Source organism: Ranitomeya imitator, chromosome 4 (assembly GCF_032444005.1).
Source record: "Ranitomeya imitator isolate aRanImi1 chromosome 4, aRanImi1.pri, whole genome shotgun sequence".
NCBI classification, from domain to species: domain Eukaryota; kingdom Metazoa; phylum Chordata; class Amphibia; order Anura; family Dendrobatidae; genus Ranitomeya; species Ranitomeya imitator.
Window position 1 is genome coordinate 246,133,932 of NC_091285.1, and position 13,042 is coordinate 246,146,973.

Sequence of the window (13,042 nt, forward strand, 5' to 3'; positions counted from 1 at the left end):
GGTCTAGCCTGCACACTTTCTCAAAGCATTAAAATGTCCATATTCCGGCACCAGCAGATGCGAGCCTGGGTAGACGAATTTTGCAGGCAGCGGTAGCGCGTCTTTAGACAGCGGATGCCGGGAGTTTACTCTGTTACAATGTTATTTCCCACCAAGGGACTGCTTTGGGACGTCCCATGGTTCTGTGTCCCCCAATGTGGCGAAGAAGAAACAGGGATTTTTGCGTCCTCACCGTAAAATCCTTTTCTCTGAGCCACTCATTGGGGGGGGGACAGCGCTCACGCTGTTGGCCTGATGACTATTATTGTTTTCTGATTTAACATGTTGTACCTGTTGTTGATGATTGTAATCTACTGCTTGGTCATTGAACTGGTTCTATAAAGGCACAGATGATTGGCCTCGGGGAGACCAAAACATCCAACACCGCGGAGACACCATCACGTGTTTCTCAACGCAGTGATTCCAGAACACTGCCCCCATCCCTTATGGGAAATATGCAGATGCATGTAAAGAAGCTGCGGAGACACCATCACGTGTTTCTCGACGCAAGCAGTGAATAGCCAGGCCTTTCCCCGGGAAGGAACAACCACGGGAAGGGCAGCATCCTATGAAGGAAAGCCACCTATACCAAGCATGGTATTCATCCACAGACAGCTGTTTCGGGGTTTTTGCCCCTCATCAGTGTGGAGTAGGAATCTGGCTATTAGGAGCAGTGCCTAGTAAAAAGGCTATAAAGGCACAGATGATTGGCCTCGGGGAGACCAAAACATCCAACACCGCGGGGACACCATCACGTGTTTCTCAACGCAGTGATTCCAGAACACTGCCCCCATCCCTATCTGGAATCACTGCGTTGAGAAACACGTGATGGTGTCTCCGCAGCTTCTTTACATGCATCTGCATATTTCCCATAAGGGATGGGGGCAGTGTTCTGGAATCACTGCGTTGAGAAACACGTGATGGTGTCTCCGCGGTGTTGGATGTTTTGGTCTCCCCGAGGCCAATCATCTGTGCCTTTATAGCCTTTTTACTAGGCACTGCTCCTAATAGCCAGATTCCTACTCCACACTGATGAGGGGCAAAAACCCCGAAACAGCTGTCTGTGGATGGATACCATGCTTGGCATAGGTGGCTTTCCTTCAGTTGAACTGGTTCTGTCTGGAGCCAGTGGATGGTGTATATTGCAGAGGAGGAGCTAACTCTTTTTTTTGTATTCACTTAGTGTCAGCCTCCTTGTGGCAGCAGCATACACCCACAGTCCTGTGTCCCCCAATGAGTGTACACAAAAAGCCCTCTTTTTTTTTTTTAAAACATTCCAAAAATTCCTGTGAAGCACCTGAAGGGTTTATAAACTTCTTGAATGTGGTTTTGAGCACCTTGAGAGGTGCAGTTTTTAGAATAGTGTCACTTTTGGGTTTTTTCATCATATAGACCCCTCAAAGTGACTTCAAATGTGATGTGGTCCCTAAAGAAAATGAAATGGTGTTGTAAAAATGAAAAATCACTGGTCAACTTTTAACCTTTATAACTTACTAACAAAAAAAAATTTTGGTTCCAAAATTGTGCTGATGTAAAGTAGACGTGTGGGAAATGTTACTTAAGTATTTTGTGCGACATATCTCTGTGATTTAAGGGCATGAAAATTCAAAGTTGGAAAATTGCAACATTTTCCCAAAATTCCATTTTTTTTCACAAATAAACACAAGTCATATCAAAGAAATGTTACCACTGTCATGAAGTACAATATGTCATGAGAAAGCAGTGTCAGAATCACTGGGATCCATGCAAGCATCCCAGAGTTATTACCTCATAAAGGGACAGTGGTCAGAATTGTAAAAATTGGCCTGGTCATTAACATGCAAACCACCCTTGGGGGTTAAGGGGTTAATGAAACTGAATCCTCTTCAAAGAGGCTGGCTGGGACTTTAATATTGATCTTTAGAATATAAAAGATCAAATGGGCTATTGGAGGTGACTAGAGCACCCCAGTCCTTCTATTCTTTTCCAGGCTCATCACTGTATATAGAGTTAACCCTTCACCTGGTTTTGCATCTCAGCCCAGTTAAGTGAAAAGGACTCGGCTGTCATACTTAGCAAACTACAGACATGTGCGCAGCACGTTGATTAACAGTGAATAGCCTGCAACACTTCCTGAAGCACTGAGACCCTCCTTCATTTGGTGAGGGGGCTTGGAGGTCAGACTCCCAACTGACTATATATTAGTCCCAGACTATCGATTTAAAGAAGACCTGTCAAGGGGTTGTCTTGCATTAGTGACTTCAGACTTGTGAATCCTCACAGCTCACGCACTGCTTGCTATGAGGATTCTGCGGCGCCAGGAGCGGGCGGTCATATGATTGCAATTATGCGATTTGCATACTCCCGACCATATTCTGACTAGACATGTTCGGACTCTCTCAGTACACTTGTATTGAACAAGGCCACACACATCTTGTTGCACGTAACAGAGTGTATGCAAATCACATACTTGCAGTCACGTACCCGCCACTCCTGGCATCGGCACAAAAGAATCCTCATAGCTCGCACTGTGAGAATTAACAAGTCTGCAGTTACATAGAGTGACTGTAGACTTGTACCCTAAGGCCGGATAACCCCTTTCATAATGTGTTATTTCTGATAGTAAAATTGAGGGTTTTTTTTTCCACCCAATATTTTCTAGTTTGAAAAGTGGGGAAATAGTTTACAAGGTAGCCAGCGATCCTCTGACATTGTGAGGCACATGTATATGTAATATACAAGTGACCAATTTTGTATGCACTTGCCACACAGAATCTGGCATCATTGTAGTCTGATAGCCACAAGGCCATGGTTGCCTTAAGAATTTCTCTCCTATTAATGTGGTGTCATGTCCTTTTGCAGGATCCAGAAGCACTGGCACATCTCATGTCCTCTGTTCCACTATCCAACGATGGCAAGTTTGTCCTTCTGCATGATCAGTCAGAGGATGATCCCGATAGTGCGTCATGCACCGAAGGACTGGAATCTGAAGCATAACTGACCTTTTTTTTTTTGTTTTCCTATTTACCAGTACTTTAAAGTCAGTCTGACTGGTGAATTAATGAGGTACTTCTGTTGGTGGTTGTTTTCTTACAGTTTAATGATGTGCACTTACACTTAATGGCAGATTGTACTCTGAATTTTAATTGTCTACAAATTCTTTACTGCAGTAAAACTGGTACCTATGGGTTCAATCCTGAACTAGATCACAGTAATCTTTAGATCACTGCAGCTTAAAGAAATATTCTCATATTGTGAAATTGGTATAGACAACATGAAAGTAAGCAAGTTTGTAACTGGCCTGCTTCTTCTATTTGCAGTAAGTGCTTTTATCTTGCATAGCTCACAAGCACTAGTGGCTAGCCAGTGCCTGTAGTAGTTACATTCCAGGATGATGAGTTAACTCCTGAGACCCCAGCCATGTCTTTCTAGCCCATTGATTTTTTATTTTTTTTATCAGGTAACATTCATTGAAACATTTGTCAGAATTATGAACAGAACAGTCAATAATAACAAGTTATTTACAGTACATACAAACAAATTGCAGAAGTATACACCCACTGTTCGCCTTCATATTTGAACCATTCCCATTTACGCCCTCCAATCCCAACTCCCCACTGAAACAACCCTTCCTCCCTTTTGGTGCACACAATACATCTCAGGACTGATCTAAATGTCGAAATTCCTTCAAAATGGGATTATGCCAGATGAGTGTATTTAGAGCAGTCCTGGATTCCCAGTAACTTATTGCAGGTCTACCAGGTTTTATGTATAAGGAGCAAGGTGTGAAAGCATCCAGAAGTGACCTTAAAGTTATGAGATTTCAAAAGCTCCAGCTAATTCCCCTCCCCCTTACATATTTCAACGCTACTGTCTCTGCTTCTTAAATCCCATACAGCACCCATCCTTTAAAGTGCTGGAACTAGGAAGCTAAAAAAATGCGCCAGGTATGTGACAATGGTTATCCTCCTTGATCGTTAGGTAACTGTAATTTGTCCAGTTTTATTCTTGCTATGTCTCTCTTCCAAACCAAATCTCTGAAAATGTTATGCATTTTCTTGAGCCATAGTTTAGGAATCCAAACTATTATGAAGCGCATATAATTAGATTAGCTCTATCCAGAGCTGACAATGGTAGTTTATGCCACTGATTCACTTTAATCTTGGCCTTACCAACGGGTTCAGATTCAAAGTGATGTAATTATTAGTATTCACATTACTAGAGAGACTAAGGTGTTTACATTTCTTTTGGATTAACCGAAATCCCATTTAAAAACAGCATCCAGTGGGAGCAACCCAGATTTTAACCAGTTTACAGTTAACCCCGAGAAGGTCCCGAATCGTCCTATTATTTCCATAATTGGAAGGGAGGTTGTAGAATTATTATGTATTGTAATTTAAGTACATTAATATACTTACTAGTGATGAGCAAATATACTCAGACGCAAAGAACATAACTAACGGCCAATACATGTAGCGAGAATAGTCAGAAAGTCTAGCCTCTGCATAGGATCTACGCTGCACTTTTTGAGGGGTTTGCTGATGTGTCAGTTAATATACTAAGCCTCAGTAAATCCACAAAATCAAGAAAATGCCAATAACCAAAGAAGCAACCTTGCAGATCTTGGATCAAACATAATTTTTTACAATCGCCTATCGCTGTAGTTGGTAACAGCCACAGTTAACCGATAACTCCATATTTCTGTTCCCGACGTGGGAAACCGCTCTCCTCCACCTCTCAACCTATTCTGTATATGAGTGGTCTCATTAAAATGGCTAAGTCAGCCGCTTTATAGCATCCACATTGCAAGAACAACACCCAGTCGATTTTTCAGTGGTGCCTTTTTTCCCTCATAGGTGGCCCACTAAAGCTTGAGCTGTTTATATTCAGCCTATAGAAAATCCTGAAATATGCAAGCATATATTGTCATTTTGTAGTCTAGACATTACAGTCCTTGCATAAAGACTGGATATCGGTCACTGTGAAACGCTGCACTATAGGTATAGTAAATATTGAATGAGTCATATATACATGGGTTTTTTTTTTCCTCAAAGGGCTCAAACAAATTAACCCAAAGACAATTGTTTTGTTTTTCATTGTCTTATAAGCATAACCTCTTTTGTGAATGTATACAAGTTATCAAATATATTCCTGAAATAATTTCCCGTGTGTTACAGCGGGTTGGAAGGATTTCTAATATTGCAGAAATTATATATTATGTGAACTTCAAATAAAAGAAAAACCTAATTGTTCTATATTTTCATTCATGTACTGTAGTTTCCAATCCCTGTGACCATTCGTATTATACAGGGTGGGACATTAGTGTAGCCTTGTTATGACTTGAGTTTTCAGTAGTAGTAGTCTAGTAAATCATGTGTTATCGTTCTGTATCATCTTTTTATAACATTCCTCTATGTGTTTGTGATACTAGGCCTTTTTCTTTCAAATGACTGGATATGAAGTCTATGCAAATGTTTACAGATAATTTACACTACTAGCAGTAGGTGCAAACCTGAATAATAAACACTAAGCAGTCACTAGCAAAATGATATGTCTCAATCAGTGAGACATTTGGGGGATTGTGTCATAGTTTCTACACTAAAATACGAATACATTTGATTGCAATTCTATATCCATGACAAATAAAGCATTGTAACCCATTTCATATCATTTGATCATGTGGTCATTATGTTGTTGTTATTATTATTTATTATTATAGCGCCATTTATTCCATGGCGCTTTAGATGTGAGGAGGGGTATACATAATAAAAACGAGTACAATAATCTTGAACAGTAGAAGTCACAACTGGTACAGGAGGAGAGAGGACCCTGCCCATGAGGGCTCACAGTCTACAAGGGATGGGTGAGGATACAGTAGGTGAGGATAGAGCTGGTTTGGTCGATTGGTGGTTACTGCAGGTTGTAGGCTTGCCGGAAGAGGTAGGTCTTCAGGTTCTTTTTGAAGGTTTCAATGGTAGGTGAGAGTCTGATATGTTGCGGTAGAGAGTTAATGAGTAGGGGTGATGCGCGAGAGAAATCTTGTATGCAATTATGGGAAGAGGAGATAAGAGGGGAGTAGAGAAGGAGATCTTGTGAGGATCGGAGGTTGCGTGCAGGAAAATATCGGGAGACGAGGTCTCAGAGCTGGAGGTTACAGTAGTTGAGGCGGGAGATGATAAGGGCATGGACTAGGGCTTTTGCAGATTTTTGGTTGAGGAATGTACCGATCCGTGAAATATTTTTGAGTTGAAGGCGGCAGGAAGTGGAAAGGGCTTGGATATGCGGTTTGAAGGAGAGGTCAGTGTCAAGGATTACTCCGAAACAGCGAGCTTGTGGGACTGGGGAGAGTGGGCAGCCGTTTACTGTAATAAATAGGTTCGTTGGGGGGGGGGGTCGCGTGAGAAGGGGTGAAAGACGATGAATTCTGTTTTGTCCATGTTAAGTTTTAGAAATCTAGCGGAGAAGAAGGATGAAATAGCGGATAGACATTGAGAGATTCTGGTTAGTAGGGTGATATCTGGTCCAGAGATGTAGATCTGTGTGTCGTCAGCATAGAGATGATACTGAAAACCGTGAGATCCTATGAGCTGTCCCAGGCCAAAAGTGTAAATGGAGAAGAGCAGGGGCCCTAGAACTGAGCCTTGTGGGACTCCGACAGAGACAGATAGGTGGCGAGGTGAGGAGGTGGTGTATGAGGGAGAGACGCTGAATGTGCAGTCAGTTAGGTATGACAAGATCCAGGATAGGGCCAAGTCTGTGATGCCAAGGGATGAGAGGGTCTGTAGTAATAGGGAATGGTCCACTGTGTCAAAGGCAGAGGACAGGTCCAGGAGGAAGAGGATAGAGTAGTGTCGCTTGCTCTTGGCGGTTAATAGGTCATTGGTTACCTTAGTTAGGGCAGTTTCAGTGGAGTGGTGTGACCGGAAGCCTGATTGTAAGCGGTCGAAGAGGGAGCAGGAAGATAGATGGGAGGACAGTTCAAGATGGAATTGTTGCAGTAGTTTTGAGGCATAGGGGAGAAGTGATATAGGGCGATAGCTCGATACAGAGGATGGGTCAAGAGAGGGCTTTTTGAGGATAGGTGTGATTGAGGCATGTTTAAAACTTGAGGGGAAAACACCAGTTGTTAGTGATAGGTTGAAGACATGGGTTAGGGTTGGGATGAAGACTGGCGAGGTTTTTGGATGAAGTGGTAAGGGATCGGGTCAAGTGCACAGGTGGTGAGATGTGATCTTGAGAGTAGAGTGGAGAGTAAATCTTCTGTAACGGTGGAGAAGTTTGTTTTGGAGGTGGAGGGCTGGGTAGTTGGGAGGAAGGGCTCTGGGGGTTGTCGACTACAACTGTCTCTGATGTTCTCAATCTACTGCTTGAAAAATGAGGCAAAGTGTTGTTATTCATAATTTAACTCCTTCCCTTGCAGATATTTTTGGCTTTCCTGACAGTGCCTCATTTTTCAAATATGACTCGTCTCTTTAAATGGTAACTAGCTATTGAACCCGTTCTACGCCCAGGTGGTGAGCATTTTTATTGGTACATTTTTTAATTTTTGAAGACACTGTCTGCAAATTCACATATACAGTATCTTCAATAAAATGGTGCCGGAGATCGCGGTATGCGCATGTGCTGACTACAGCTCTATTTTATTGAAGTTATGTACTACAACAGTGATGGTAAATCTTTTAGAGATCGAGTGCCCAAACTGCATCCCAAAATCCACTTAATTATTGCAAAGTGCCAACAATGCAATTATAACATGAATACTGAGGTTTTAGCAAACAACTCCTACTGAAAGCAGGTGAAGGCAGCAGAGCAGGCAGGGGCAACACAGTGCACCACAGACAGGACAGGGTGTACCAGACTGCAGCTATAAAGGAATATGCTCCCCCATCTTGGTATATGCTCCCCATACTTCCTGCACTGTTGTTCAATACATAAAAAAAAACAATAAACTCCTATTTTCCATTTCCGTTATCATCTTGGGCTGGCTTCAGCAGTCAAGTGACACAGGCGTATGACATCAATGCCATGCGCCAGTCACATGCACACATTGAAAAAACACCGTGAGCACTACTGAAAAAGGTGCCAAGGTAGGTTCCCACACCATACGTGTGTGTGTGTGTTGTTGTGAATTCCGCTCTTGGGCTCCCTCCGGTGGTTGTAAGTGGAATGGCTGCTCCTTGGATTTAGCAGTCTGCAGCTGCTTCCACTGATTGTCTTTCTGCTCGGCTATTTATGCCTGGCTCTTCCCTTCAGCATTGCCACTTGTCAATGGTTCCTGGTTGGATTCACATCTCTCTTGGATTTCCCTGATATCCTGACCAGTTCAGCAAAGATAAGTCCTTTCTTTGCTCTTTTCTGTCCACATGTTGTGGACTTATTCGTTCTGTGCATTCTATGTTTTGTCCAGCTTGTCAGTATGGATTAATTTCAGTTAAGCTGGAAGCTCTGGGAAGCAGATTTACCCTCCACACCTTTAGTCAGGTGTGGAGATTTTTGTAAACTCTGTGAGGATTTTTGTAGTTTTTAATACTGACCGCACAGTATTCCGTCCTGTCCTATCTATCTAGCTAGACTGGCCTCCTGTGCTACATCCTGGTTTCATTCTACGTATGTCTTTTCCTTCTCCACTCACAGTCATTACTTGTGGGGGGCTATCTATCCTTTGGGGATTTTCTCTGAGGCAAGATAGTTTTCCTGTTTCTATCTTTAGGGGTAGTTAGTTCTCAGGCTGTGACGCGGTGCCTAGGGAGTGACAGGAGCATCCCACGGCTACTTCTAGTGTTGTGTTGAGCTTAGGGACTGCGGTCAGTACAGGTACCACCTCCTTCAGAGCTCATCCCATGTTGTTCCTAAACCACCAGTTCATAACAGTGTGTGTATGTATATATTAAACCTGGCACTCCACTAAAGGAAACTGTAGACTTAACCGATGACCAGTGGTTACCAGTGGTTTTAAGATATTGTACAAACACAGGACTATCCTGCTGTACCCTCGATACGCCATAAGCGAATACTTGTGTGTCTTGGTACAAGTCTACCATTGTCTTGGTACTATTTACTATACATTCCGCAGTCCGGAAATGATGAAGGTCTATATGACCAAAATGTTTTGTGTACTACTCTTTGGACTGCATTAAAATTTATCTTCTTCGTCACTAAGTTGAGTGCCAGGTTTATACTATATAGTCAAATGCACACAGATGTCAGCTGATTGTCCGGCAGCGTGAATGGGCTTGGATGGGCTCTTTCCCTACTACAAACAGTTTTTGGAATCTCTCTGATTTCCCGGTTCAATGTAATCAAGTGGTACCTCATTCCCGCGTGAAGGAAAAGACCCTGCTTTATGTGTAAATTAAAGGCCCATTTCACTACTCAATGTGGATATTAAGTTATTTGTGAAAATGCTTGCAACCAGATTGACCCCGCTTTTAGCGATATTACCCACCTAGATCAGGCGGGTTTCACAAGAGGTAGAGAAGCTAGAGAAAATACAACTAAGGCACTGAACTTCATACATGGTCAAAGTGAATTCTCAACCACTCATGCTTCTATCTACTGACGGTGAAAAGGCCTTTGATAGGGTAAACTGGACCTTCATGAATGAGATGCTCAAGGTAAATGGGATTTTGTCTCCTAAATTTGCTATCCGTAATGGCACAAGTCAGGGTTGCTCACTTTCTCCTTTAATTTTCATACTTGCATTAGAGCCTTTCCTCAGAAGTATATGGTCCAACATGAATATTATGGGCCCTTGTATTTGCAGATCTTCTTACAAGATTGCAGCCTTTGCCAATGATTTGCTTTTCTTAATTAATAATCTGACTACCTCACCCCCAAACTTGATGACAGAATTCCGTACATACAAAAGAGTTCAAAATAAGGCTGGCGTCACACTTAGCGTAGGGAAATGCGGTCCGTTTTTTACAGGCGTAATACGCAGAAAAGTTCCTGAACAGTGATCCATGTTCAACGCGAGGATGCGATGTATTTTTCTCTAAAAATTATCCGTGTGTCATTCGTATCGCGAGATTTTCTCGCCAGCTTGCAAAATGGACATAGAATGGATCCATGGGCTCAAAAATTCGTGAAAACATATATATACAGTGTATATATATACAGTACAGACCAAAAGTTTGGACACAACTCATTTAAAGATTTTTCTGGATTTTCATGACCTTGAAAATTGTACATTCACACTGAAGGCATTAAAACTATGAATTAACACATGTGGAATTATATACTTAACAAAAAAGTGTGAAACAACTGAAAATATGCTGCTTTTTTCTTGCCATAATACAAATTCAAACAGTCTATTCAGTAGGACTGTCAGCTGTGTATCCACCAGACTTCTGCACAACACAACTGATGGTCCCAACACCATTTATAAGGCAAGAAATCCCACTTATTAAACCTGACAGGGCCCACCTGTGAAGTTAAAACCATTCCCGGTGACTACCTCTTGAAGCTCATCAAGAGAATGCCAAGAGTGTGCAACGCAGTCATCAAAGCAAAAGGTGGCTGCTTTGAAGAACCTAGAATATAAGACATATCTTCAGTTGCTTCACACTTTTTTGCTAAGTATATAATTCCACATGTGTTCATTTATAGTTTTGATGCCTTCAGTGTGAATGTACAATTTTCATAGTCATGAAAATACAGAAAAATCTTTAAATGAGAAGGTGTGTCCAAACTTTTGGTCTGTACTATATATTTATTTTTCATACAGCACTAGATAGCATAAAAGCCGGTAATTCAATTGCTGGCTTTTGCTATCTCCTTATCAAACCCGACAGTATATGAGACATGGTTTACATACAGTAAACCAATTAATATCCGTTTTTTTTTTTTTTTTTACATATTCCTCACTACTAATGTTAGAAGTGTCTGTGGGCAAAATTTGTGGGCTCTAGGTGTTAAAATAAGGGGTTGAATCACGGAAAAAACTGGCGTGGGCTCCCGCGCAATTTTCTCCGCAAGAGAGGGCAGATATTAATAGCCTGGAGAGGGACCATGGTTATTGCCCACCCGGCTAAAAACATGTGCCCCCAGCCACCACAGAAATGGCGCATCTGTAAGATGCGCCTATTCTGGCACTTAGCCACTCTCTTCCCACTCCCGAGTAGCAGTGGGATATGGGGTAATAAACGGTTAATGTCACCTTGCTAATGTAATGTGATATTAAGCCTGGTTAATAATGGAGAGATGTCAATAAGACACCTATCCATTATTAATCAGGTAATCAGGTGGATTGAGAGTACAATAAAGATTTTAAAACCCCATGTGTGTATTTATTTCATTAAAATACTTTATTCATAGTGGTGTGTATTATCAACCCTTTATTACTATTGGATTATTAATGGATAGGTGTCTTATTGGCATCTCTCCATTATTAACCAGGCTTAATGTCACCTTACAATAGCAAGGTGACATTAACCCCTTATTACCCCATATGACACCGCTACAGGGGAGTGGGAAGAGAGAGGCTAAGTGCCAGAATAGGGCATCTTACAGATGTGCCTTTTCTGGGGTGGCTGGGGGCAGATGTTTTAGCCAGGGAGGCAATAACCATGGTCCCTCTCTAGTCTATTAATATCTGCCCTTAGTCACTGGCTTTCCCACTCTGGCGGAGAAAATTGTGCGGGAGCCCACACCAGTTTTTTCCGTGATTTAACACTTTATTTTAACAACTAGAGTCACCAAATTTTGCACACAGACACTTCTAACATTAGTAGTGAGGAATATGTAAAAAAAATAAGGGATATGAAATGGTTTACTGTATGTAACCATGTCTCATATCCTGTCAGGTTAGATAAGGAGATAGCAAAAGCCTGCAATTGAATTACCGGCTTTTATGCTATCTAGCTCTGTATTAAATATATATATATAAATATGTATGTGTATATATAAATATATATATATATATATATATATATATATATATATATATTTAAATTTAAATATGTATGTGTGTGTATATATATATATATATATATATTGTGTGTGTGTGTCTCACTGACATATACATACACACATATACACACACATATATACATATACATATTGTAAGATTGCTCTCACTAACTGTATTGGGGAATACTCGCTTGGCACGGGATTGTCGTAGTCAGGCACGATTTTTGAACACAAAACAGTCCATACGGTTTATTAAAGGGTCATAAACCGGGTTATGCACAGTTCATATTATACATTCATCAAACACAATAGGCACCAACTGGTGATATTAACTTGCAGCTTTGACTTAAACACTTCTTTTACGGCTTTGTTTCACGGACACTAAACATGCTGGGCCTCTCACTTCGCCCAGTATCATGGGTGTCCGTATGCCGTACACTTCACCAATGTCCATTGAGCACAACAGGCACCAACATACGACATTACAGGTTTGCAGCAACTAAACACGCTGGTCCTCCTCTGACCAGTTGCCGTGGGTTACCACACAGTTAATTTCACAAGTACCAGAAGTCTGTACAAGTACCTGACGGGAGCTCCTGCTCCACCTGCTGACTCCTTGTCAGTCCTCTGGAAAAGCTGCCTCACGGGAATCACCAACTTGCCTGGGTGGCATATCTTAGTCAGTCCAGACCCACCGAAGGACGGTTGCTTCTCCACATGAACCGCACATGTGACCTGTCCAGGTGCTATTCAGGACCTCGTCCAACACCCCAGGCCACCAGCAAGTCCAAAGCCCACCATGTGCTCTTCAGAACTCCTACTCCCAGGAAATTCAACACACCCGGCTCACCAGGTCCAAAGCCCCACCATGTGCTATTCAGGACCTCGTCCAACACAGGTGGTTCAGTGTGCTATTCAGGGATCCGGCCCTACTCCCAAGACCTCCCAACACACAGGCTCTCCAGGACCTTCCACTGGAACCACACAGGTCACTCACAGCGACCATACGCAGGAAAAAAAACCCTGTGACCCACACCCTGGTCACATTATATACCTTGAACAACTCCCCTGGGTGGGAGTGTGGGTGTGTGTGGCTAGTCTGACCCGCCCATCT

General features: G+C 42.1%; 1 protein-coding gene across 2 annotated transcripts in view; it reads left to right on the forward strand.

The window, feature by feature from the left end:
- APPL2 (adaptor protein, phosphotyrosine interacting with PH domain and leucine zipper 2) overlaps window positions 1-5,683 on the forward strand; it is a 173,440-nt gene extending 167,757 nt beyond the window's left edge. For both annotated transcript variants that reach the window (XM_069764470.1, XM_069764471.1), the window contains exon 21: window positions 2,881-5,683. In XM_069764470.1, the coding sequence (XP_069620571.1) occupies window positions 2,881-3,015 (135 nt within the window). In that variant the 3' untranslated portion in view covers window positions 3,016-5,683. The remainder of the gene's footprint in view (window positions 1-2,880) is intronic.
- Window positions 5,684-13,042: the final 7,359 nt, after the last annotated feature.